At 35.0% G+C, this 27,648-nt stretch overlaps 2 protein-coding genes across 4 annotated transcripts in view; one reads left to right on the plus strand and one right to left on the minus strand.

The window, feature by feature from the left end:
* pi4kab (phosphatidylinositol 4-kinase, catalytic, alpha b) overlaps positions 1–27,648 on the plus strand; it is a 77,844-nt gene that overhangs the window by 28,763 nt on the left and 21,433 nt on the right. Inside the window, exons 20-38 of one of the 3 annotated variants that reach the window (XM_039771537.1) lie at positions 8,801–8,909; positions 10,203–10,339; positions 10,470–10,603; positions 12,528–12,610; positions 14,105–14,175; positions 14,883–15,007; positions 15,086–15,167; positions 15,786–15,869; positions 16,742–16,831; positions 17,029–17,148; positions 17,772–17,789; positions 20,810–20,902; positions 22,916–23,072; positions 23,604–23,731; positions 23,878–24,036; positions 24,129–24,280; positions 24,725–24,832; positions 25,154–25,281; positions 26,458–26,616. In XM_039771537.1, coding sequence (XP_039627471.1) covers positions 8,801–8,909; positions 10,203–10,339; positions 10,470–10,603; positions 12,528–12,610; positions 14,105–14,175; positions 14,883–15,007; positions 15,086–15,167; positions 15,786–15,869; positions 16,742–16,831; positions 17,029–17,148; positions 17,772–17,789; positions 20,810–20,902; positions 22,916–23,072; positions 23,604–23,731; positions 23,878–24,036; positions 24,129–24,280; positions 24,725–24,832; positions 25,154–25,281; positions 26,458–26,616 — 2,137 coding nt within the window. The remainder of the gene's footprint in view (positions 1–8,800; positions 8,910–10,202; positions 10,340–10,469; positions 10,604–12,527; positions 12,611–14,104; positions 14,176–14,882; positions 15,008–15,085; positions 15,168–15,785; positions 15,870–16,741; positions 16,832–17,028; positions 17,149–17,771; positions 17,790–20,809; positions 20,903–22,915; positions 23,073–23,603; positions 23,732–23,877; positions 24,037–24,128; positions 24,281–24,724; positions 24,833–25,153; positions 25,282–26,457; positions 26,617–27,648) is intronic. The other 2 variants (XM_039771538.1, XM_039771539.1) reach the window with 2 other exon arrangements.
* serpind1 (serpin peptidase inhibitor, clade D (heparin cofactor), member 1) lies at positions 617–7,366 on the minus strand. Its single transcript, XM_039771540.1, has 5 exons — positions 7,236–7,366; positions 4,298–5,231; positions 3,383–3,656; positions 2,356–2,500; positions 617–1,943 (listed from the first exon to the last, which is right to left on the minus strand). The coding sequence occupies exons 2-5, from the start codon at positions 5,211–5,213 to the stop codon at positions 1,752–1,754; spliced, it is 1,527 nt and encodes a 508-aa protein (XP_039627474.1). The 5' UTR covers positions 5,214–5,231; positions 7,236–7,366; the 3' UTR covers positions 617–1,751.

Consider the following 27,648-nt stretch of genomic DNA (forward strand, 5'->3'; position numbering starts at 1 on the left):
AGCTGACAGTATGTCTCTTTGAGCTCAATCAGTCATTAAATAGAAATATTAAAACAGACTTTTCTATAAGACCTTTCTGGGGATAGTTGATTTTACCAGCTCTGCTTATGGGGTCCAGTGGATTTTGTTATAGACTTACCATTAGCTAAAATCTCTTTTCATAGCTATTGTTTTGTGGATATAGACTATACATATGGGTTAGTTTTAAAATGGTTTAGCCCTAAACTACTTTTATAGCCTGGGTAGCCATGATATTACTGTATGGCATTTCTTTAAATTGGTAAATAAATGTAAAACATAATTTAAAAAACCTACTTACAGTACTAGGATGCTAAGTTTATAAACTTAAAGCTGTAAATGTTCTTTACATGTTATCCCCATGTTAAAAATGAATGTATATTTCTCCCTGACATTTGTACAGTTGTAGAATCCTCTGCATATTACCTGATGTAAACATGAAACTGACTATTTTCGAGGTAATGAAAATAGTGAATGTGGCTATATTGAAAGTGGCTTGATGTTGTAGCTTTTGGAGACTAGATTTTTTTATCAGTTGTGTTTATTGATAATTTATCTTAGCTTATATTGAAATATGACAATTTCTCATCAAAGACAAGGTGGCTTTTTATTATTGTTTAGTTTGTAATTCAAAGTTATTCAAAATAATGTAGAATTTAAAATGCAGCCCTGAATACAGAAAAAGCCTTAATTACTCATTGAGACATAATGAAATCTTTAATTAAGAATTACATTCTTTTTCAACCTGTTTTAGTAATTGTACATTAATCATACTGACAGCAGCTGAACTCGCCAAAACACAGTTGGTTTCTCTTTAATTTTTTAATAATTTATGTGCCTTATAACAGCTCATTTTGATGCTTTTTTCTTTTCATGGTACAATTCTTAAGACAAACTATTGTTATTAAATGATTGACTCATGACTTTCCATAATTGTGCAATTTTTCCTGTAAATTAGGATTTTAACTTTATTCTGTATTGTTCTTTCCATGTCATAATCATTCTTCATCTTTACAAGTCCAATGTCTGTTTATCACTGCATGCTTTTCTCTAAAGTTGTGAAAATATACCTAAAATGGTTAACTGTTAAAGAACTGAAGAACTGCTTCCTTCTAGTTGTCAGAAGTTAATGGTTGATGCTTTTGAAACAAATATTTAAACAGCTTGCAAAACATGCTGTTGACATACAGTGGAATTTGTCTGTCATTGACCCTGTACTGTGAGGGTACTGACTGTGGCTCCAGTGTGCTTTACTTACTGATCTCCTTATTGTCTGTGTGTTTTTTGGCATTTAGTATATAGTAAGCAAGAAAAAGCAACTTTCAGACAGAAACAGTTTTACTTGCTTATCCTATTCTTGATTATTTAATCCCTTACCTAGTTTCTAAGTGAATTTATTAAATTACTATGCCTTCAACTGAATGCTAATCTTGAAGTGTAATAATGCATTATTCCTTGTTAACAACTAAGAATAAATTATAGAAAGTTAATTTTTATAGAGTTATTTCTTTATGTAAGTCACCTATTAAACAGATACCAAAAAGGCTGATTAAATACTAATGATAACAAAGCAATATTTTAGTTTTTGTTTTTTAAATTTTGTTTTTTTATTCCCATACATGTTATTTTTTGTTGTTACATAATACTTTACAACAAAAGCACCTTTTCTCCCACATTTTCACTGTAGCAGGTGATCTTCAGCTCATTGTGGCTGCATTTAATTTCAGTAAAGACTAGTTCTTTGCTGGATTATTTACTCTACCCATAAAAAGTAAGCATTCAGTGCGGTGCTCATAAATGAGAAATAGGAATGGTCTGTCCACAATGAAGCGCACCTGAGTGGACAAAGGCATGAATCCCACAGTGGTTACTGCTGATGCCTCGGTTCCCTCTTCATTCACTGTAATGGTGCCCTGATGCTTGAACTGGGAAAAAAAGGAGATTAAATTAATACACCCGCTGCTCCTTCAATACATTGTGAGAGCTCAATACAATTTGAGTTGCTGTGTTTGTCGTTAAATTAGTTAGTTAGTACTGAGGTTGGGGATATGACTATGAATATGGAATAATTGGTTCTAGAATCCAAAAGAGACATAATTTAATTGGGAAAATAGTGTTTAACCGGCATTTTCTAATATAAAACAATGGTATAGTGCTGTCTGCATAAATAACCACGTTTAAGATTCTTGCAGCTTGTCATCTTTGTTACTTTTTTGCAAAAGACATATCCACAGTGTTTTAGCTATCACAGACCCATGTTCCCCAAGTTTGGTACCCAGCTGAGAATAATCTTGGTTAGTTAGACTTGAAAGAGCTTGTTGATCTGAACATCCTTACCATGTCAATAAGAATTCTTTGGGCTGTTATTCCAGAAAGGTCTGCCTTCTCATTAAATAGATCAGTCAGGTTCAGATCCTTCATGTAACTCACCAAGTCATAACTTTTTTCAAGTTTAAATTTAGGAAAAACAACTTCTCTGGTCCTGTAGGGTACAAAGTGAGTTAGTGGCTTTTTGAAAAGGTAATTACTCAAAAAGATCAAAGTATATATTCGTAAACAATGAGGATTCAAATGGCTGGAATGAGAAATCCAGTTTGATCTACTTGTAAAGAAAGTGTCTGCCTAGTGAAGAAGTCACTACATTTATGAAAAAACCCATCAAAGCGCCTTCTAAAAGTAAACCATGATGTGATCCTAAAAGATAATTGTGTATAGATCTTATATTTTTTTTTATAAATTAGTTTTTTAGTTTTAAAAAGCTACAGTATATCTTTTCCCCTTTAGACCAATAATGTGTGCTGCTTAGCAAAGAAAAGGAGCTCAATTTTATCTTTTTTAAGTGCTTATATTTTAAATGAGAGATGTGTATTTTATAGGTCAGTCTTAGTAATGTAAGGATCATATATCAATTGCTGGTACAAAGAGTGAATATATAATATGAAGTTGTCATTATGGCTAAATAAAGACAGTGTTTACTTTTTGTTTATATTAGCTCTATTTGTAACTGGCTGTTTCATTATTGCCCAAGCTATCAGCGATTGTTTTGTGAAGAGACTTGTTTGCTGCAAGACTCCATTTTAAGTTCCGTTTTTATTAACTCATTTTTCATGTGTGCTTTCAAGCTGGAGGAAACTTGTTTTGTTCTTGTTTAGTTTTAATTGACGGAGTGATTTCTAGAAGGTATAGCTGGTGTTTTATTCTTGCTTTTATAACACCTGAACATCTGACCATGCATCTAGTGGAATACAGTTAGCAAAATAATTTTTGTTTCTGTATTCCTTCTTTACTATTTGTACTTCAAGATTTGTTTTCTTCCTTACACAAGGTTATGAAATGGCAGGAGTAATGAGTCTTATAAACCAACCTGTTTGTCATACCCCTTATCCACTTGCTGATTGATTCTGAAGATAGGTGCTTTTCTAAGTTCCTCATCCCTGAAAGCTTCCTGGGAATCACGATAAGCATGCTGATGTTTCCTGCATAGGGTAACTGTAAAATATCACACTCAAGCTCATGGTCTGCAGCAGCTAGAAAGTTTCCTTTGGTTTGCATCACTGGAACCTTCACTGTTTCCTTCTCATTCAGCCGAAAAGAACGAATATGGGTCATCTCTAGTGGGAACTTGTTTTCCCAGGAGCCTGTTGGGACAGATTTAATTATATCCATTATTAATTTATTTATCTTTAGATGCCCTTTTAATATTTGGGTGCCAGTGTAATTAAAACTAAAAATGCCTTGCTGTATTTTAATGATAGAAGCCATCTTTAAATGTCACATACTGATAACACAGAATTGTGGATACCACTGTTGGGAATTATGAATTCAGCACATTTTTTGTTGCAGAGTTTAATGTCCAGATCTATAGTTGAAGACTACACATCATAAAATTGATCTTATTCCACCCTTTCTTTAGTGTGTGATCCTGCTTAATCCAATTTAGGATGTCAGGGTGCCATAGTGTATCCAGGAACTAGCTGTGTAAGGCTAGAATCAATTCGCCTTGCATGGCTAGTTTGACAAAAACTAGTTCTCTAGTATTATTGTTTCTTTTGTTCTCTGACTGAGAATTAACATTCTTAGTCAAAAAAGATTTAAATCAAATCGCTTAAGAATTTTGGGTTGGGGGTATTTGGGAGAGATTCTGATGTGCTGGAGGAAATCTTTTTTAGATATGTTCACAGAATAAAAATATATGACTTATACATACTTAGTTTGCTAAAAATAGTTTGCTAAATCTCTACCTGTAAAGTTGAAATTCATATTTAGTACAACATCTTACCTTTAAAATAAAGACAGTTCAGGAGCATAAGCACTGTGTTTGGAGCAACCTTTTTCAGAGCTTCCTTGATCAAACCTTTTGTTCGTTTTAAAATTCGTTGATTTGTGCTGACAAGGAAGGCAGGGTCTTTGAAGTCCACTGATTGAGCCTCAGCAAAATAGTAATTTTTAATGTTATTCATGAAAGTTTCCTCTATTGTCTGGTTTTTCTCCACATACATGTCATTCACAGATCGCAGAGTGTATCCAAAATTGCGACGGAAAAGTCGATGTGTTAACTTGCGAAACAGGTTGTGAACAGTGGTTTTGTCATATTTGGAGCTTGCATTGACGAAATCTTCAAATCCAAGCACATTAAATATCTGCTGGTGAGTTGATCCTCTGCTGCCCAGGTCTATCATACCCATGGCAGCTGAAATACCAACTGGTGCTAAGAGTATGTTATCATCCTGAGTGATTTTGTTTCTCAGGCTTCTATAGAGGCTGAATCCAAAGTTGGCATTAACTATGTTGAGACGCTGAATTCTGGATTTGCCTTGAAATAATTTGTGAAGTTTTGCTCTTCTAACTTGAGGATCCGTGGGCTCTATAATGGTGTCTCCTTTAGAAACTGGATTGTCAATTTCATCCACTTGGTTAATATAGTCCTCATCCTCTTCTAGAAACTTGTCAAAATCAATGTAGTCTTCATCCTCAAATTCGTCACTCATTAGCTCATTGGTGAGTGTGTTCTCCTTGTGAAAGTCAGGTGGAATTTCTTCTAGGTTGTGAATTCCAGCAGCAGGTTTACTCCGTGGGCCTACTTGTTCTGATGCATCTTTTGTTGCTGGTGCAAAATGAAGATTCAGATCCTTGGCTCCACAGTATGTAAGTGAGGGAATGCAAAAGACCACAACAGAGAAGAACAAGAGCAACATTGTGTCTGCCTTGTGAAGCTGTGTAAAGGGGGGGGAATAGTATATTGATCAAGTCAAAAAAATGCTAAGTAAATACAAAAACAAAATCAGTAGCTTTTATTTAATATATGGATGTAATTCAAGAATACAGACAATTGTTTTTCTTATATAAGTAAGAATGATAACACATGTAGTGCAAAATTTTCTTTGTAAATATAATGCCTTGCTCCCAAAATATTTAGATAAATTAGGAAACAGCACTCCTAATAATCTGTGGTATATATCTGATTATTCCACCCTCTAATGCCAATACATCATAACATTATAAATTGGTTTGTTAAGGTTATTGGACACTCTGAATTTGCTTGAGTACGTTTTGAATTGGTTCTTTTTATGTGTATTTGTTCTGCAGTCTGTTGATTTGCTTGTTTATGTATTGTTTGTTGGTACATGCATTGATTTATTCTGTGCTCTGTTATTTATTTTTTCTTTAATCTTGTTTCATGCATCATATATACTGTAACAGGAGATTGGCTTGTAGGTACTTATTTAGCATGTAGTAAAAGTCAAGTGTGCAAAAGCATTAAATTGTTTTTTTCATTTGAAACTAAGGCACAAGGGAGTGAGTATTAAATATGAAACATACTTGTTCACACTTTACATAGGTAAAATAACATTACATTCTTTTAGTAGACAGTGTATTCTGTCAAGATTTAAACTCAAAGTAGGGTCAAATAGATCAAGGGTGCTGAGTGATCTGTTACAAATGCCATATAAAACCACTAACCATTGAAAGTATTTAGTTGTTGCTGTTAGCTATTGTAAATTGCAATTCACAATTTTGGGGGTACCTTTATATTTCCACAGTTGGTATGATGGCACTTCTGTGAATTGCTTAGGTTTACACAGTGAGTCAGTAGTGAAATCACTCCTGGATTCTTTTGGTGTACTGTCCAAAACCACGTATAATTTTCACAATATGCACAGTATTTATATATCAGCAAATCTTTGTGTGGTTAAGAGTAATCAAATATATATTTTAGATTGGTAAACATATAAATGCAGGAAGACTGAGTTTTGAGTGCTAAAAATTCTTATAGTAGAGGATTAATGAGTATATAATATGAAAAATCTATTGCTTTTGTCGGTTTTTAAAATATGTGTAAGGTATTCACTCCTAATGCCTGGATTTTAGCATAGCTATGAATATGTTGAAAATGAATATTTTGAAAAATGAGTGTCTGCTTGCTATAGTGTACATTTGTATTAGATGTCTGCTACTGGACTTCTTTTTTTATAACTACTAGTAACAAGAACAGATTTTTATTTTTATCATTCATTCATTTGTATATGTTGGACATATTTCAAAAAATCTATAGATGTCCAGGAACCTACCAAGCAGTAAGAGTCTCTCCTATCTGTTAGCCTTTCTTTCGGCCATTTTTTAATAAAGATGTATTTTTGTCTAATTATATTTATACTTGCAACAATTTTTAGTGATCAATGTATAATATCCTATATATAAATAAAAAACATTTGCAACTTTGAGTCCTTAAAATGACAGAACACCTTATTATTTTGTATCAAAAGATTTCTTTCACAATTCCATAACATGAAGTATCACACAGAAAATTCTTCTCTGGCTTTCTCTCCTTGCACTTTCTAGCATTTAAAGGTGAATTGACAATTAACCCAGTGATATTTCTAGAAGAAATTACAGTTTTGGCTCTTCATTAAAAGCTCGGATATTACTGCTTCTTCTTGACTAAAAGACACCCCAGGCAACCCCTTCCTCTGCCTAATATTTAATGCAAAGCTATTTTTTGTCTTTTGCTGAGGAGAGAAACCTAGAGAATTTCATCTGTCCTTAAGGAAGGTGTTGCTGTGAAAGGATGATCTTGTTCCAAATAAATATTAATAAACTTCTTATTTTCTAATAATCAAACATTTTAAAAGGAAAAAAGGTGACTATTAAAGGCAAAACAGTTCCTCAACTATTGGCATTGACATTCTTTATTTTTATGTAAAAGCTGCTATACTTACCAGTGTCTCCTGAGTTGGGAGTAGAGTTTCTGCAGTGTGTGTTGCCCAGTATGTGCAAGGTAAAAGCTTGAGTTTAAAGTGTACACCTTGTGTGATTTAGACTTCTGAAAGTAAACACTGTCGAAATCAAACAAGCACTAGAAACTGCCTTGTCAGTTGGAAACTTTTAACTCCTCAATAGACTACAGCTAACTGGTATAGGCGCTACTGTGTTTTTTTTTTTTTTCTTCTTCTTCAGATACTTGCAGACTTTGTAATTATGTAATAGCAAAAAATTATAAACAAGAATTGTCATGTTTCAATAAACCCTTGTGTCCTCAATAGCGTCTTCATTGTAATATTCTCCTTGCCTCAGTAAATGTTATCCTGTCTCAACTTAGCCAAGTATTAGCACAAATTAATGGCTGTCAAAATAAATGCAGCTTTTTGTATCTGTTTACTGCATTTGTTAAAAGATTGTCAGTTAAAAGCGTGGTAACAAAATCCTGAAGGTTTCTTTTGAAGAGCACTTCCCATGTAATTTTCTTTTTTAAAAAAAATGCCAGCCTGTGTTTAGCTGTGGGCTAAAATGACTGGCTTGCAAGCCCCGAGAAGGATCTATTGTTGTAGCTTAATTTAAAAATAGGCATATTTGAAAAACAGCATGGTTTTTGTGCCACTGCAGTGTAAAAGTTTTTATACAAAAGAAGTGATTTCCATTAGAATTGACAGGTGATTTTACATTTGTTGTGACTGACCCATTATACTGATAGAGTGTGTATTAATACAGCAAGCTCTTCTACTTTATAGTAGTAAAACATACAATTATTCAGCAGCTGCTATTTAGATTATATACTAGTGCTTCATTCAAACCTTAGCTTGGAGTGGACAGTAGTGATCATGGATCAATTTCTCCCTAGTGTACTGGCAGGCTTGCACTGACTGCTTGCTCTACAGTAATGATCCATTACATAAGTTATCGTTCATTCTGATTATTGTTGATGTAAATGCAAGTACTTGGATCCAGTGGATAACATTCTTAATTTAAGTTTATTGGGTCATTATTGTCATATGCACAGGGTACAGTGAAAAACATACTTTTAAGTGCTACTCAAGATACATCACATCAACATTGTCTGGCACCTTGATATGTCCTAGAAATGACAGCTAACATACACTTGTATTGTTTGATGTTATGCTGCTGACTTTAATAGCTTTCCACTTTCTGAAGAGAAATACTGCAGTTAATTTATTATAATTGTAGAGATACCAGAAAATAATAAAAACAATTCTGAAATGCTTATCTTTGTGTTTTATAGATAAGTGTATTCTGAGATCATTTTGAATTAACCCTGTTTTTAGTATATAACCTCTTTCCCCAGTAACGTTTTGACAAATAATTTATTAATGGTGGAAGCCACACTGGTCACAGGAGATTGATCACATTTTTAAATAAAAATGAAAGTCACAATTGCAAGGTTAATTTTTTTAAAATAATCTACACCATATTCCTCCTTTTGTCTACATTTGTTTTTTTTTTTTTTTTCCTTTCATGCTTTTTTAAACTTTTTACCACTGCTTTACAGCTGACAAGAAGATTACCACCTATCAAAGAAGCAAAGCCTAGATTGCAGAAGCTGTTCCGTGATTTCTGGTTGTACTCTGTTGTCATGGGATTTGCTGTGGAGGGCTCTGGTGAGTGTAGCAATGTATTTTTTTTACTGTAATTATGTACAATAAATAAACATTTGCTGTTGAAAATGAGAATAACTGATCAACTGAAGCCTCAAATTACTTACAGTCCAAGTTGTATGTTCTGATCTTCTTTTCCTTTTTTGAAATTGCTTTAGTTGAAATCTATTAGTAAAAATGTTCACACATTCTCCTATATATATTGGCATGCCTTATTTACTGTTGTTAGCACATCCACAATGTATGATTTGAAGCAAAGAACTGACTTCAGTAACATTAGCATATATAGATATTGTATGTGTGTGTATACGAGGGAGGGCCCAAAAATAACCGGAAATATTTTTAAAACGTATTTAATTTTCTGTACAAACTACAATTAGTCTCCTTCAAAGTACTCTCCATTGGCGGAAATACACTTTTCTAACCGTTTGTTCCATTGTTCGAAACATTTTTAAGTTCATCTGAAGTAATGCCCATTAATGCTCTGGTCGTTTCTTGTTTTACCTCTTCGACGTCAGCAAAACGCCTTTCTTTCAAGTGTTTTTTCATCTGAGGGAACAAAAAGAAATCACACGGAGCTAAATCCGGTGAGTAGGGTGGGTAGTGGTTCAGGGTTGTCATACCGTTTCAATAACAATAGTTTCTGCAACACTTTTTTCAAGAAGAAAACTAAATTTCACTGCCGCGCGTTGCTCACGATAATCAGCCATCGTAAAAAAACGACGCTTGCACAAAACTACTTTTACAAAATTCACTGAACACAAGCACAACCTTCCAGACTGATGGCACTTGGCAGACTGACTTGTGAGGAGTGTAACTAGATCGCCCTAGCCCTAGTTACATCGCCCAACCACGTACTACAAGTACCAACCTAACAACAACAAAATTCCGGTTATTTTTGGGTCCCCCCTCATATATCTGTGTTATGCATATGTGTGATGTATACACACACATGCATACTGGGTCAAATTTAAATATCAGTTAAGAAACTTGTAGATAGACCACATATTTTATTTTAGATATTTGCTGCTTTCTATGCTGTCTATCAACTCTCAAAGTTCAAACGCCAATCTCGCATATATTATTTAGTAGATTGGTGTCATGTTCTGTAAATAACTCTGTACGTGTATTATTCTCAGTCACCTTTTAAAAAAAAATCATGCTAAATAAAACTGCATTGCATTGGTTGTGTTTATAAATTAACACATCCCCAGTACAGCAATATCTGCTGAGGTTTCCCAGTGTTTTAAACGTTTCAGTGATTGTTTTGGGTTTTCTATTCATTTGATTCTGCAGGTCTCTGGCCAGAGGAGTGGTATGAGGGTGTGTGTGAGATTGCAACCAAGTCACCTTTGTTGACTTTCCCCAGCGGAGAACCACTTCGATCTGAATTGCAGTACAACTCTGCTTTGAAAAATGATACAGTGACTCCGGTAAATGTTGAATTATCCAGAGAAGCAGTTTAGAAACTTTCTGGAGACAAAAAGTTTTTAGCCACTAAAGGCTGAGGAGGTGGGAGAAGTGAAATGAATTGTGTTAAAAAGTATTTTTTTTGTCATTTAGGCAGAACTAAATGATTTGAGAAGCACAATTATAAACTTACTGGATCCCCCCCCTGAAGTGGGTGTTCTGATAAATAAACTGGACTTTGCTATGTCTACCTACCTACTATCAGTTTACCGGCTGGAGTACATGAGGTACTGCTTTTAGCTTATGGTCACTCAGCATGTTGTGTATTCATTGTCAATTTATTTATATAGCACATTTAAAACAACATAGGAATGCTGTGGCCAAAGTGCTTTATAATAATAGAATAAAAGAAAACATACAAATAACATAAATAGAAATAAAATATACAAACATAAATAAAATAAATAAATAATAAATAGAAGCAATGTTGTATAATCACAGTGAGGAAACCATCAGTATTACTGAAGGTCATGGAATGCAAGTGAATAGAAATGAGCCTTTAATCTCGTTTTGAACAGTTCGATTGTAGACGACTCCTTTATGTAATGAGGTAAAGAGTTCCACAGGAGAGGAGCAGCAGCTGCAAACACTCTATCCCCCTTAGTTTTACACTTAGTACGAGGGACAACAAGAGACAACTGACCAGAAGATCTAAGCACTCTAAATGGCTGGTGTAAAGCACAGAATTCGGATAAATAGGCAGGAGCAAACCCATATTAAGATTTAAAAACTAGCAGCAAGATTTTAAAATAAATTTGAAAACTGACAGGCAGCCAGTGTAAAGAAGCTAAAATAGGAGAGACAGAGTCAGCCTTTCTTGGCCCAACCAGAAAACTAGCGGCAGCACTCTGGACCAACTGTAACCTTAGTATCAGGTATTTGCTAATCCCAGAATACAGCGAGTTGCAGTAATCAAGGCAAGAAAAAAATAAAAGCATGAGTAGCTTTCTCAAGATTCCTAGAAGATAAAAAAGGCTTGATCTTACCTAATAGACAAAGCGGGAAAAAGCAACTCTTGACTACAGAATTAATCTGTTTCTCAAAAGAACCTATGTGATAATTAACCACTTGGGGAGCTTGTAGAGTTTTGTATTTTATATAGTTTTATTTAAGTTGAGTTTTGGGTAGGAGTCATGTTAGGCTTGTTTTATTGGTAGACTCAAAGCTTAAAACCGTTAAAACCTAAGAGCGGGACAAGGCCAAATACTATATGAATCTGGAATGGTTTTGTATGTAATTAGCTAGCCTAGCTGTGTGTGGTCTTCGGGACAAAAACAATCCGAAGACTTCCTAGCAGTTTTACTATATTGGTGAACTTGGGCTGCAACTTGTCCAAGATGGACGTATAGTCGAATGCAGCTGTGGTACAAATTGAGCGGGACAATCTGGAACCTGTCTTGGGCAAATGCATGGTAGCTCGTTGTGTGAACATACAATGTGCATGTACCACAAGGCTGAGTTAGTCTGCTTGGGTGTAAGTGAGGTGAATGTGTCTGCCATCTCACTGTATGCAAGTCACACTTATGTAAGCTTCTACATTTTCCATAGAATTAACACCAGTTACCGTGGTAGTGGTTAAGTGTGAGCAGAATGGACTGCTCCATACATGCGCGCGCAAACACACACACACATACATCTTTCATAGTGAAAACTGAGGTGCATGCAAGTGGTGAAAAAATTTAAAAGTGCATTTATGCACCATCTAGTGGCTGTGGCTGAGCGTGAGCAGAGTGGACCACTCCATACACACACACACACACACACACACACACACACAGGTCTTTCATTTATATTTGTCTAATGAAGTAATCAACTTTAAACATATTGTAAAATAATAAAAGATGTATACTCATTTATCTATGAGAAATTAAATTTTATTTTGCATAAACTCACACAAATCCAGATTAGATTATGAATTTACTTAAGAACAGTTAGTTTAACTTGGTTTGAAAATGATTTTTTCCTTTTAAAACATTGTTTGTTTTAATTTGCTAATTGGTGGAAAAGACAATTTGCTTTGCAGTAATTTTGCATCACTTTAAAATAACCAAAATGAAAACAATTTATGGTAATATAACCTGGTGTATTGTAATATAGTGTAATGTCGGGATGCTGAGAAAGAAATCCTGTTTTTCCCTTTTGCAATTACAGAGTTTTAAGATCCATGGATCCAGACCGTTTTCAAGTTATGTTCCGCTACTTTGAAGACAAGGCGATACAGAAAGACAAGTCAGGTATATTTTACACGGAAACACTTGCTTCAGAATCTCTTTCGACCCCCTCAGTATATCCTATTTTAAGTCAAATATATCTTTGAATTGTAAACAGAGATAAAATTGCATTAAAGCACTGAAACGGCTATCACATTTAATTTAGGTTTGAGGGTTAAAAACACACATACAAGCAGTTTTATTCAGTAACAATAAAACATTGAAATGATGAAATATCCTGTCATTCACCTTTTTCTGAAGGAAATACATGAGTACATGTAATAAGTGCATTAATGATTATTTTTCCATAATGACTGGCTGTTCTTTAACACAGAGGTAGATTATCTTGTAATGAGTTTTGTATGTTGATTACCTTTATTTGCATTTTACATGCCTTCTAACACCAACACATTCTTGAGATTTGATGTTTGCTCTGTGGTGAACCATCTCAATACTACTGGAATCCTCTCAGAGAGTAATGAACCAATCCACAGGGCACAAGTGGATATTTCTTATGAAACAATAGTGTTGTATCTTCCCAGTACAATTCTAGACATTTGTGGAATCTGTACCAAGCAGTGTTGAAAGTGATCATGGCCCTACTTTCTATGAAGATAGTTTTATTTAGGTGTTCACCTTATTTCGTCAATGATATGTACATTAGTGCTATTGAACATTTTTCTTTAATTGCTAGATTTGTTCAAAAAATGCAACTTTTGGAAAGTGGTGTTTATTTTTAAGCATACAATAGTGGTTTTGTCAAGTATTTTGAGTTCTGGTCCTGATGAAACTCCTAAGACATGTGAATAGTTTTAATTATTTACATGCAGATTATATCTGAAGTTTATGATTCAGGTATGGTATGGTTCAGTTAATGTAATAATGGTGTTTGTTAGTAGAATGGTAGACTATTGAGCTCAGAAATTGTGGTTATACATCTGATCAATGGAAATGCTGTCCAGTCACAATACTTTCTCCTCTGTCCTTCCTGGTGTGGTTTGATTGTTTTGCCTATTTTTTCCACTCGGTATTGCACTGATATTTATTCATGTCAGTTAGGGAACTATTTAGTCAATGTGTTGTGCAGCAGGAACCCTTAGCTAAGTCCACACTAGGGTCAGTGTGATGCAGATTTGTTTTTCCCATTGTTAATGTGGATTTCCTCTGACAACTCCAGTTTTTTGTTGTATTTTGGTTGATTGTCCTTAAATTGCCCTTATATGAGCAACTGTTGTTAATGCTGCCTTGTGATGAACTTGCATTTGATTTAAGGGTTGTTTTCTGCCTTGTTGCTGGGATAAACACCAGCACCCTGTGATCCTGAAGAAGCAAAATACAAAATAAGAAAATTGATTTGAATTAGGTAGTAATGAAGAATCTGTTAATCAAAGGTATACTATTTTTGTTGCGACAGGACACAAAATGCACTGAGGATCTGGGTGAGTTTAACCTCTGCCACCTTTGTCTATGACTATTTCAGTCTTACAATAAACCCTCCTTTCTTTTGACTTTTAAAAGGAATGATGCAGTGTGTGATTGCAGTTGCCGATAAGGTTTTTGAAGTCTTCTTACAAATGATGGCTGAAAAGGTATGTTGTAGTGCAGTGACAGATTTTTTTTTTTTTTGTACTTTAATGTAGTCCTTGCATTTAAAGGAGCCTCTTGGGCACTGTGGTATACAGCCTATATACTCACCTGACAAACTATGTAATGTATGGGAGTGAAAAGTGGCTAATCAGTACAGATCAGGACAAAATCCTGAATAAAGAGAGGATGAGACAGTTCTGGGGTGTGCCAAGTTTTTTTTTTTTTCAAGGTACAAAATAAGACCGGGTTGAAACTAGCCAGCCAGGGCCTTGATGCAAAGCAAATAGGAAGCTGAAAAAAAGGACAATGGGGATGATGGCTGATTACATAACCAAATAAGAATGGCTCTCATCATGAAGGATGCCCTTGTTCGTGGAAATTTTTAAGTACATTTGGAGGGTATATGGTCAACCTGGGTACATTCAGATAATGGACCTTTTAAATTGGTTGTTTAGTTGGTAATGTTATGACATTGTACTGATATAAGATTGTGGAAAAAGGCAGGAAACCAAATAACTTTAATTTAAAAATTTTATTTAGTTAATGACTAGTATAGTAGTTGTTTTTTTAACCTATGTATAAGTAATGGAATTTAAAAAATGACTGGAAACAAGAACAAAAAGGAGAATATTCAGCCACTGGTCAAAAGCACAGTTAATTTTACTTTGCTTTTATGACTGTTTTCATTGACTTTTTTTCTCCCTTGCAGCCAAAAACAAAAGAACATGAAGAAGAACTAGAGAGGCATGCTCAGTTCCTGCTTGTCAATTTCAATCACATTCATAAAAGGATTCGTCGTGTAGCTGATAAGTACCTTTCAGGATTAGCAGAAACGTGAGTAATTGAAAAGTGTTAACAGAAGCGATAGCCCATTTTCATTAACTACTTAAAAGCTGTTTGTATTTTTTACAGGTTTCCCCATTTGCTGTGGAGTGGCCGGGTACTCAGGACTATGCTGGACATTTTGCAGACTCTTTCACTGTCACTTAGTGCTGTATGTATCTCTCTACTTTCAATGTATTAATGTTAGAGAAACAGCTTGTCTGGTGTATCTGGGATTTATTAAAAAAAAAAATAAGTGTCCAGTCTGTTTTGGTGGCTTAGAATTTTCATTTTCTTGGAAGAAAATCAGATAATTCAGCTAATCACCAAATGATTGGATTTGTTATGATGATTAGATCTTGAGGGTGACATGGTGGCACTGTGTTAGTGCTGCTGCCTTGCAACAAGGAGACCGGGGTTTGCATCCTGGGTGCTTCCTACATGGAGCTTGTATGTTCTCATCATGTCTACATGGGTTTCCTCCCATAGTCCAATGACATGTGGTTAGGTGATCAGGAGTTGTTCAGTTAGTGCTAGTGTGCGTGTTCATGCTACAATTCACTGGCATCGCACCCTATCCAGGAATTGTTCCTGCCTTGTGCCCAAAGCTTGCTGGGATAGGCTGCAGCTTCCACATGACCTTACCTTGGATAAGCTGGTTAAGAAGATAGATGGATGGATTAGGTCTTCACCGTGTTATTGAGAGGCCAAAACACATAAAATATATATTTTTTTGTTACAATGACTCTCATTGTAGGCTGTATAATCTGTTTTCTTCCCTTTATGGCAGGACATCCACAAAGACCAACCTTTCTATGACATTCCAGACACTCCTTACCGAATTACAGTCCCAGACACATATGAGGCCAGAGAGGTACAAATTCTTTGTTTTAATTTTATAATTTTATTGTTATCAGTCCTTATTCTTCATGTAATTTAAACTACTTTCATGCTTGATAATATTAAAAGTGCATCACACTAAAAATTAATCCTTGATGGGAGTATCTCAAAGCACAGTGGTGTCCCAAAAACTGTTGTTTTTCTAAATTGCCTTCACTCTAAAAAGGCTTAATAGTAATTCATCTTAGAATCTGGTGTGTATGTGCACATTTGCATCCACCTCCACCCTGTTTAGCTCAGCAAAACGGTATATGTATTGAGCCCATTTACTGCTTACACATCCAATATTAAATAGCACCAATTTTTAATTTCAATTTCTAAGTTGCCGGAAGAAGGTACAGTATTGACATCCAACCGCCTTTGGGACTCCAGCTCTGCAAGACATCAGAGGTTTGAAATCAATAGTTTTCCCTCTCCTAGATGACCGGTCCTCCTCGACTGACAAGCCCCATCTGCCCGAAGCAGCTGGTTATGGCGCCTAAGTCACACGTGAAGGCCAGGAGCTGGACTTAGTTGTCAGAAACTATATGAGACGCACACCATGGGAGCATTTGTAGATAGTGGGAGCTTGTTCCCTCCCACCACCCCCGGCTATGCCTGTCTACAGCAGCAGCGAGTAAAATGGAGGAATCTTGGATACAATGCCAGCCCATTCAGACTCCACTCAAGCAGAGTCTTATACTGGGCCAAATTAGAGCTTTTCTCTCAAGTTTAATCTTGCACATTACATTTGATCTGCAACTGATTATCTCAAAAACTAATAATTGAATGCAGAATAGTGATTTGCTGCAAAGCATAATTCCGTGTATAAGTAAACTGACATTAATGGCAGATTTGCTTTTTCAGAGTATTGTCAAAGATTTTGCAGCACGATGTGGAGAGATTTTGAAGGAAGCAATGAAATGGGCTCCATCAGTAACCAAGTCTCACCTTCAGGTAAGTATGGTCATTATTCCTTTTTATTACTTTTCTCTAAAATCTGTTTTGTCAGTTTTAATTCATTTGAACAAATTAGGAATTATTCCCATCTGTTTGATGACCCCTTGTGATTTCTCCAGTGACTGCGTAGTCCTGTTTACTTAATTAGATGTTTTTGTTTAAAAGAAACTTTGTTTCTTTGTTTTTTTTCCTAGGAATACTTAAATAAACATCAGAACTGGGTGTCTGGCTTGTCCCAGCACACAGGCCTGGCAATGGCCACCGAGAGCATTCTTCATTTTGCAGGTTACAACAGGCATAGCACAACTCTTGGGGCAAGTATGGTTGACAAAACTTATGATTTTTTTTTTTCCCCCCAGATACATACTACTCCTAATGTTGACAGGTCTTGATAAATAAACTTAAAAGAACACCAACTGTGACATTTTGCTGCTGTTGCATCTTTCTTTAAAATCATATTTAAGCATTTCTGCACAAAATGGAAAGGTAGAGCAGAAAAGTTGTGGAGTTTTTTTAAGTAACTTCAAAATAGCATTATGTGTTTTACATGTTTCATTTGCTTTCCTTTGTTGCTTTAATAAAACTAAGTGTTTTTGGTTATTCATGTTGGCACACATCAGAATTGGAATAGCTTTTTCATGGATCTGCATTTGCCTTCTTTTTCTTTAAAATATATTTGAAAAAAAAATCTTATTTACGGCAGATGTGTACCATTTTTCTTGTTGTAATTGTCTGTCATGCACACAAACATTAATCCACTTTTTTCTTTTTTGTTTAAATAATCCAGCAGGTTGCATGTTTTGTTCATCCTGATGCTGCTTCATGCTTTATCTCTCATTTTTCCCATTGTTCACCACCGTGATGATGTGACTGTGTTTCTGTTTTCCATGTGTACCTGTTGCCCTGCCCTGCCCTGTCCTGCCATGTTACCCTTCAGCAGCCAGCTTCCCCTCAGGTTTGTCTAACACACGCCATGGCTTCAGCTCACACCCTCATTGGAGTTTTCTTTTGTTTTACGGGGATTTGTTTTGTGGTGTTACTGTCTTGCTGCATCTTCCACTTTCTGTGCTTCAGTAAATTTTGACTTGTGTGGGATTGTGTGCTTTTTGATAGTTGTATTATATAGGGGATTTGTTTGAGGCCAGATACATGGGCGATACTTAAGATACAGTTTTTTAAAAGTCTGTTAAAATTGAAAGACATGAGTGGATTGAGAATATAAAAATGGATATAGGTTCACACGACAGTAAGCATTGGATATTGGCTAAGACAGAGTGACATTTTAATTAGTTAAAAGGATTAGACACTGCAAACATTAGACAGAAGGGCTTTGGACACAGTAGGATATTAATACATATCAAGCCTGATAGTGCAGTTAAGCTCTGTTTTAAGGGAAATAATTGATACAACTTATCTGTACACATTCAATGACCAAACACCAACATTTAATTTAACAGAACCAAGCTGGAAATGACAGAGAAAAAGTGTAGAAAGCAACCACAGTTTTTGAGGTGGAGTTAGATATTTTATAGCTTTCACATAGTCTAATTACTACACCAGTTAGAAGAGGAGTTTGATTTTTTTTTCCTTGATTTTATATAGTTTTATTAATCCAGTAAATGGTCTTTTTGCCTGACCTTTGGAGGTCAGATCGCAGGGTCATCCATTGTACAGTGTCCTTGGAGTAATTTTCAGGTTAATGGTCTTGCTCGAGGGCCCAACAGAGTAGGATCCCTTCTAGCAGTAACAAGACTTGGACAGGTAACTTTCCAGATACCAGTGCATAACAACCTTTCTGCCTTAATGTCCTAGTTGGTGGACTTCACTAAGAATCATGTAACAAAATATTAACTTTCACAGCACCACTTCTTCAAAGCCATGTTTTTCAGCAGCATGGACTCCTGTAAATGTAGTACTTGAAGTTACAATCCTCAAATGTGTGTAAGCAAAGTGCACAACTATTGGAGCTTTTGGGCAGGTGAGGCATCTGATGAATATCATAGTCTTTGAGCTTTTGAGAAAGAGCTGCCACTTTACATATCTAGCATGCTATATTTATTATTGCTGACTTTTAGGAAGGTGCAAGAACGTTTTTGGGTTTTGGAATAAGTTTGTATAATTTTGCAATAACCGGGAAGAACCACCAGTCAATGGTACTTACTTTTGATTGTGCTGTTCATTTATCAGAAAATGAAACAAATAATTTTAAACTAAATACATAAACTCTCAAATGTTTAAGCATTTGTTCAAAATTATATTTGTTTTATTTGTTAGATATATGTTTGCAGAAAGTACTGATAAAAATTTATTAAAATTAATTACAGGTTTCAATATGTGGAATTTTCCAATAACACTTTGTAGTTTAGGTGGCTCCATATTTATTGTTGCCACCTCACAGACCTAGAGATTTCTTTTGGGTACTTTGGTTTCACTTCCACATCATAACATCAAAGTAAATATTTTAACAATATTGTGCATAACTTCACTGCTTCAAATTAAAAAAAAATAAACACACGATTTATTAATTTATTTAAGGAAAACTAATCCACTCTACAAATTTAAACTGTTTTAAAGTGTAATTATTACAAGGTTAGGTTTGTAGTAAGCACATTTCATTTAGTAAAACTATAGAAATTCTTGTGATGATTAAAGCTGCCTTTGGTGAAATACAGTATGGTTTTTATAAGCTAATTTATCAGTAGTGTTAAGAAAAGCAGTAATCACTGTGCATAGGTCAATGCCTCTCCTGCAATGAATGCTTCATTATATCCACGGCAATGAGAAGAAATTACACAACACATATAAAATTAAACCCTCAAATCTTTGTGTCATCCCAGATCTGCCATTAGAACATTTTTTCTTCAAGAGTGTGTCCATCGGTGGGTGAGTTCTATGCAGAAGATGCTCCCATGTTATAAATCAATTCCTGTTCAGTTTCATGCAAGTTTTTCTACATATGTTGTTCAATTCTATTCCTGTTCTTCAAAGTTAAATTGTCAACAAACCTGCAGTGAGATAGTAAATAAAGGCAGTGCAGTTAAAATATGGAGCTTTCTTAAATTGTCAAAAAATTGGGTTCCATGTTCCTAAAGTCTAAAGGCAGCTGACACCAGAGTCCCACCTCTGGAATTTTGCAGTTAACTGTGACATAAGCAGGATATCAGAAGAAGTCAATAACGATCTGACAGTGAGCCTAGCGTCAGTGACTAGGCATCTCCTCTAAAGTAAACTTAGTATTACAGCAGATCCCAAGCAGGCAGACTGTCACCGATGTAGTGATGGTCAGCAATTCTAAAAAGAGCAGGTCATGCTCTGAATCACCGTGTGTATGCTCTGGAGTGTAGGCCTTAGTAAGTTGTGCAAGTATGAGAAGCTAAACAACTCACTACTTTATATTTCAAAAGAATTGTTTTAAAATGAACTTCTGCTAGAATGCATACACGTGTGGTTGGTTCATAAGGGTGATTTGGAATTATTGCTGTGTGAAACCACATTCTAAGGAAAGTTTCCAACATTCACATAAGGTTTAACATTATGCATGGAAAAAAATTCTTAAGATAAAGTTCTGTTTGATTGTTTTCTTGAACCTGTTCGACTCTGTATGGACTTAAGGTGCTGAGTAACTTGGCTTTGAAAGTGCTGGGTGGATGTTTCTGCTTTTTATCAAAAGTGCTAATCTGGAATCACTGGCCTTCCATTGCTACAAAGCAAACACCTACCTACACTAAAGTACTAAATAATCAAACATACAATGAAATTTACTTGTAAACCTTTTTTTTAGGTTAAGAATAAAATTAAGGCAGCTCAAATTTTGACAAATGTTTCCTTTAGCCTGACAATTGTGCTTACTATTAATGGAGGGCATTAATGGTTTACTGGGTTACAGCGTCTTGTTGGATTGTTTATGAACCTCAAACAGCTGAAGTATAATCCCTTGCATTCATAAAAACAATTTTCAACTTGTGCTCTTTATAGACTACTCAACTGACAGAAAGACCTGCTTGTGTAAAAAAGGATTACTCGAACTTCATGGCCTCCCTTAATCTTCGGAATCGATATGCGGGAGAGGTAGGCTTTGTTTTTGTATTTCAAGGTTTTTTTTTTTTTTTTTTTTACACCAAAAGTGGAAATGCCTTAGTATCTACTTCTATCTGTAAATATTGTCTTCATTACATACAGTACTGTGGTAGCATGGTGGCACAGTAATGAGCACTGTTGCCTCACAGCATCAGAAGACTGGGTTTGAATTTAGGGTTTAGTACTGTCTGATAGTGAGGAGTGCTCCATAGAAGAATCCATACAAAACAAGTCAAGTTTTACACAATGTTTGAAACAAATTAACCCCCACTCATGAGAAAGAGAGCTAGGCCAACAGAGAAAAATGTAAACTAGTAAAAAATAAGTAAATAGATAAATTAATAAATGAATAAAAAAGAGAGGAGATAATTTGCTTCCTCAATTTAAATGCTTATTCTAAAATGTTATTGATTAGATCCTCTCAAGTTCTCAAGGTGTGTAGTTTTTCTTCCATCATTATTGAGAACAAGTATGAGTCACCGAGTAGAATAGCCCTTAAGAAATTTATACTTTGTTTAAAATGATGGGATAAAATTATCAGAAGCAATGGTATCATGCAAGAAGGGTGAGGGTTATGAAAATACAGTGCCTTTCTACTTTTGCATTAGGGTGCAAATATTGACCATTTTCCCATTTTCATGAGTATGGATTTATTACTTTAAAAATATATATCCTATCTGAATGTATCTAATATTCTTTACATAGAACTATTCACATGTACATTACCACAACTGTTACGGTTTATACATTTGAAATTGAAAGTGATAAAGTTAAGATTTGATCATCACTCAAGTGAGACAAATATCAAAATCTTATGTTAAAATAAGATCTTATGACACTTTCTCTTATAACTCTTTGCTTCTCCATTACTCTTTACTATGCATTGTGATCTTGTTCACCATCACTTCCGCTTCAGCTGTAACTGCCTGCCATTCATTGACCCTCCTTCTCCAATACACTCTGATGTGCCTCTGTGAGGTTTTTCAGCCTTGTTGAGTCCCTCACCCTTCCCTCTACTTGTTCTGGATAAACTCTCCAGAACACAATCCACTCAAAGTTATGGTCCTCAATGTATCACCTATGCTTCAGTAACCTCTTTTTTCCGCACCTCCAAACTCCATTGTCTTCCTCTTTTCCTCAGATGTCCCTCAGAGCTGTTTTTACTCTCTCTCTCTGTGCTAACTACCCCTCTCTAGCATTACATTATCAAACTTTCAATTATAACCAGGTCTTTTTCCTTTCCCTGTGGTGACAGTTTGGTTATTTTGTGTTTTTTCATTCAAGCTACAAGAAGAAGTTTGGATTGTTTTTTATACAAGGTCCTCTGTTGCTGTTGCCAGATACATGGTTTGGGGTTTTCAGTGGTCATAAAGTTGTTTTGTTAAGAAGGTGGTCTGTGATGATCAAACCAGATTATATTAGTACAAATTAATATAAAAATGTAAAAGTGAGCTATTATTAAAAGAAAATTAAACAGTAGCTTTTGAGCCATATTTGACTAGTTGTATGTCCTTTTTATGGCAGTCATAAAAAACACTTTTATACACTTTGTTAGCCTCAAACCCTTCCACATACGGGGCTTCTTTTTAATAATGATTTAAAAATGTCTCTGTGCATCTGACTAAACCCAAAGAGGATTATCATTTATTTGATAATTCCCGGTGACCATTTTGCCTTTCCAATATCAAATTATTTTGTTACAGCAGTGATAAGAATAGACTGTACTATTGGAGAATTGAGTAATGGGTGGTTATATCTCTACCTAGCTGGAAGGCATAGTATATACAGGTACACATAAAAATCTATAACATTGAATCAGCAGGTTAGAAAAATAATGGTTGGGAAGATTCATTCAGAGTCGTTGAGTCTATTATTAGATACATATATAATGGAATGTTAAAGTAATCTTCATAATCTTGTGTCTGTATATTTTACTATGTGTATTTTGCATCTGTTAAAAATATATTTTTAAATTAAAAGGTAGCTCTGTTATTTGTATTAAAGGTGGCTGGAATGATCCAGTTCTGTGAAGCAACAGGAAGAACATCAGACCTCAGCAAGCTTATGATTAAGCAGATGACTGATGCTCTTGAGGCCAGACAGCAAGAGGCCTACACACAAGCCATGTTTAAACTCACTGCTCTACTCATTAGCACAAAAGGTAAGAATCCAGTACTTTACACACTCCTGCAGTGTCTGGAATGTGTAATGTATGCTGGGCGGGAAAAAAAAAAAACTGTTCAAGATATAAAAAATGGAAGATTCCATGAATTGATCTATGATGATTGTAATCATTTATTCAAAAGACTAAGACAGATGATTTAGAGAAATATTCTTAAATAATTTTACAAAAGGTAAGCCATGAGCAAATGCATCAGTTTGATTTTTGAGTTGTAAGTTTTACATTAGTCTGTTGATTGAGTCCTGGTTTTAGACCTTGGGGTTAGAGATCCTCCTTTTAGACTACCTTCTTTAGGGACATCCTTGGATTAACTCATTGATGGACTTTGGATGTGACTCACACAATATGTACAGGAGACTAATGAATACAAAGAATTAGAATGGCACTTTATCAGTAATGCATGGTTAGGCATTGTCCATCAGTTACTTCCACTGGTGACAAATTCATATCACATATAAATGTATATAATCACATATAATAATTGTGTTATTATTTCTTTTTTGTTTGTAGACTGTGATCTTCAGCTTCTGCATCACCTGTGTTGGGCTCCTCTCAAACTGTTCACAGACCATGGGATGGAAGCAGCAATAGCATGCTGGGAGTGGCTACTGGCTGCCAGGAATGGCATAGAAGTTCCAGTATGTTCATATTTAATTCATTTAAAAACAAATGAGAGTTTGGTTGGGGTGAAATTAGAAAAATAGAAGATTAATATATTTGATCATTGATTTTATACATTGGTGAATTGAGACAGAAATGTAAATTATGTTTTCTCTTCCATCAGTTTATGCGTGAAATGGCAGGAGCTTGGCAGATGACAGTTGAGCTAAAAATGGGCCTCTTCTCGGAAACACAAAAAGAGGCTGACCCTTTGGCTGCGTCTGAGGAAAGTCAGCCTTTCCCTTGCCCACCAGAGGTTACGCCGCACTATATATGGATTGAAGTAAGAGTTTCGGTACTGACTGATTTGAAATGTATATGTGTTAAATGATCATTCAAATGGTACACGGTTTTACTTTTAACATCTGTCCTCAGTTTCTGGTTCAGAGGTTTGAAATTGCCAAGTACTGCAGTGCAGACCAGGTGGAGATCTTTGCCAGTTTACTTCAAAGGTCCTTATCGCTGAGTGTTGGAGGATCCAAAGGCAGCATGAATCGCCACGTGGCTGCTATCGGGGCACGTTTTCGGTAAGCTACAGCACAACGTTCTTTACCATGAAATATTTTTAAGGGTTTGATTAAAGCAAAATTAAATTCTTTAATGAATAAGAGGGATAACATAACATTAGGTTTTTCAGCTCTGATAAGATGGCCTACTGGCATCTGCTAGTCCTTTTTGACTTGGCAGAATTCTCTGTGTGACTGGCTGGACAAAGTTGTCCTTTATAAATGGTTACTGATGTAAAACTTTCCTTCCAAAAGGGAAGGAAAAACCTGTTCAAGAAAGGGGTATATCCATGTGTTATCTTTTACAAATATGAAGAAATATGGAGGAAAAAAAAAATTGTTTTATAATTAGAGCAAAGACCAGTTCAAAAGGCATATACAGTATAAGTTGAGTTAAGAGCATTCCAGTATATTTGGTTTGATATAAACAGGAATAACTTCACCTTATATTTATTTGTTTTGAAGTCTTCTGACTTTGGGCCTGACGCTTCTTCATGCAGATGTGGTTACTAATGCCACTATTCGCAATGTACTTAGAGAAAAGATCTACTCGACTGCATTCGATTACTTCAGGTATGAAATAGTCTTTTCGAAACCACAATCCAATACTTGTCTCATTTATTTATTTTAAGTTTAAAGAAATAGATTACTACTTTTTGTATTAATTTGCTAAAATGACTGTATCCTGATTTCCATGTCAGCCATAGTGCCTGTGTGCTCCACGTTCTTTTTCACTTGCTCAGTGATACCTCCTCACATTCTTTTACTTTAATATTTACTTATTTATTGAGCACAGGAATGAGCCTTGATGTCCTGTTTTACTTATTTAGGAGTCTCTGATTAACTCTTAGATAAAATCAGTTCTATCTTCGCTAATTTTCTTCTCTCCTTTAGTGTTACGCCAAAGTTCCCTACCCAGGGTGAGAAGCGCCTGAGAGAGGACATCAGTATTATGATAAAGTTTTATGCTAGCATGCTCTCTGATAAGAAATACCTTGCTGCAAACCAGCTTGTACCACCAGGTGAGTGAAGTGGTTATACTAAAGGATACTTTTCCTCCGAGCCCCTTTTCTTATACATTCATTGGAGCAGTATAGTACCATATTTTCTGAATAAACAACTATGTTAATGTGTAGGATGAGAACAAAATAATTACATAAAGGCATTGCAAATAGGTGCCCTCAAAAACCTTGGTTTAAGTAAAAGTAGATTATTCGTTTGTCTGTGATAAGTCCCATTTTGTTAGTTTCGCTGCAGTTCTGATAACTTGGAATGGAGGGAAAAATCAACTTTTTTAGGAGACTGGTAACAGCATATTGTCCTTCTTTATTTGTATGAAATTTAATTCTTTAAAAATATCCATTAGACCCTAAAAATGTCAGCTGTCAGTATGTACTTAATACTTTTGTGCAATGTCATTTAAACAACATTTGATCATCTCATTTTATTATCTAAATTGTTGCTTATTTTTCACAGTAATTATTGTCATGTCATAAAACAAAGCTAATGAACCAAACCTATAAAAATAGCATAGAATGAACAAAAAACTCTGGCTTATTCAAGTTACACTGAGATTTGGAGATGCATTTATAGCAGAAATCTTGACAACCTTTGTGAAGTACTTGGATGAGATATTGGGATAGTTTAGTTATTAGCTAAGTAAACAAGCATTATGGACTAAATGGTCTCTCATTTGTCAAATTTCTTATGTTCTTGTGCCTCATAAGCAGTGCAAGTCTTTGTTCCCTGTAGTTTACTGTTCAGCCTCGAATAGCAGTGTGAAAGAATTTATGACTGCCCCTCTGTGCACTTTGATCATCTGATTACCTCATAAGAAATTAACCATTGAATCACTCATTAAAAAAACAAATAAATAAAAACTCTTGAACTACACTTATTTTTCCACTTATGTTAAATTCATGCAACTAATCACTCTGGCCCTGATGATTGAAAAAGGCATGGCATTTAAGTACAATTATGAAAACTTTTTGTTTATGATGCTTTTCTGCTCTTTTGTATACTAGGGAGCCAAGTTGCTTCATGCTTCCCATGATGGTTGGTGGTTGGAGGCATCTGTGTGCTTGTCTCAGTGCAGTTTGCTGCTTTATGGTTTAAATCATTTCCACTGCAGGTTTGCTATGTAAAGTATGTAAACTGAAATAGAAATAAAAACATTTTTTTTCTTTTTCAACATACAGATAATCAAGATCCTTCAGTAAATAGCCTGTCTGTAATGAATGTGACTGATTCCAGGAACAATCTAGATGTTGCGATTGGGACTCGGCAGCAGACTGCTCAGGGTTGGATAAACACATACCCACTCTCCAGTGGCATGTCTACAATCTCCAAGAAATCAGGTGAGAGGAACACCAACTCTACACCTCATTTCAATTTAAATCACTGTAAGAAAAACATCTGTGAGTGAGGAAAGTCCACACTTTTCATCCTATACAATTTTACTGGTGTATTTTGCATCAATCCCTTTCTTTTTTTTTTTTTTTTGTGTGAAAAAGAATAACTTTGACCCCCTCCTGTCCCATTAGTGGTTAATCTCTGTGCCATATACAACTTCAAGTCCTTCTGATTGTTTGTTTTTGCTGAACACAACTATTGGCTGACTCTTTATCATAAGGATGTAATTTCCTACATAGCATATGTACCATATATACTTCTTTTGCATAATTTTTTTAATTTCTTTATTGGTGCATGAATGTCAATTCATAACCATTAATTTGGCTAGAGGTTTTCTATAATGGTTTAATTTTGGGAGATGATAACATTTTATTTCTAACGCATGTACAGACATAGTAGCAGTGACCTGTAGCCCACTCAACATCAATGTGGTGTGTTTTACAGAATAATACTTGTGAAAACTGATTGTCCCAGGTTCAACATAACTAAGTACAGTAGAGTTTAAAACAGTAACACTAAAGAAAATAACTTCAACCTTTAAGTTTTAACATTCTGAGCTGTGTCTGTGGACCTCTACTGCTGAATGACTTGGTTGTGATGGTGCAGATTGAAGACTCACTTACAATTCAAAGAATTATTTTAAATAGTATGGTGGAACTTTATATATTTTTCCAAAATAAAGATAGTGAACATTTTCAGTTGCTGTTGTCCACAATTACCTTAATTTAAAACTACTTTTGTAAAAGTTAGAATAAAATAGATACAAATTTTTTGAGGTATTTTTGTTGAAGATTTGCAGTAGACATATCATTATTGTATGATATGCTCAGACATAGCCTAATATAAACTAAAAACCTTATTTTTTATTTATTAATAAATGACAGTTTTGATAATAAACTTTTAAGTTAAAAATGTAGCTTTACACAGAAACCTAGAAAAAAACATAAATGTTGTAATTTTTTTTTTTTGTTTTATCA

The sequence above is a fragment of the Polypterus senegalus genome, chromosome 12 (genome assembly GCF_016835505.1).
Source record: "Polypterus senegalus isolate Bchr_013 chromosome 12, ASM1683550v1, whole genome shotgun sequence".
Classification (NCBI taxonomy): Eukaryota; Metazoa; Chordata; class Cladistia; order Polypteriformes; family Polypteridae; genus Polypterus; species Polypterus senegalus.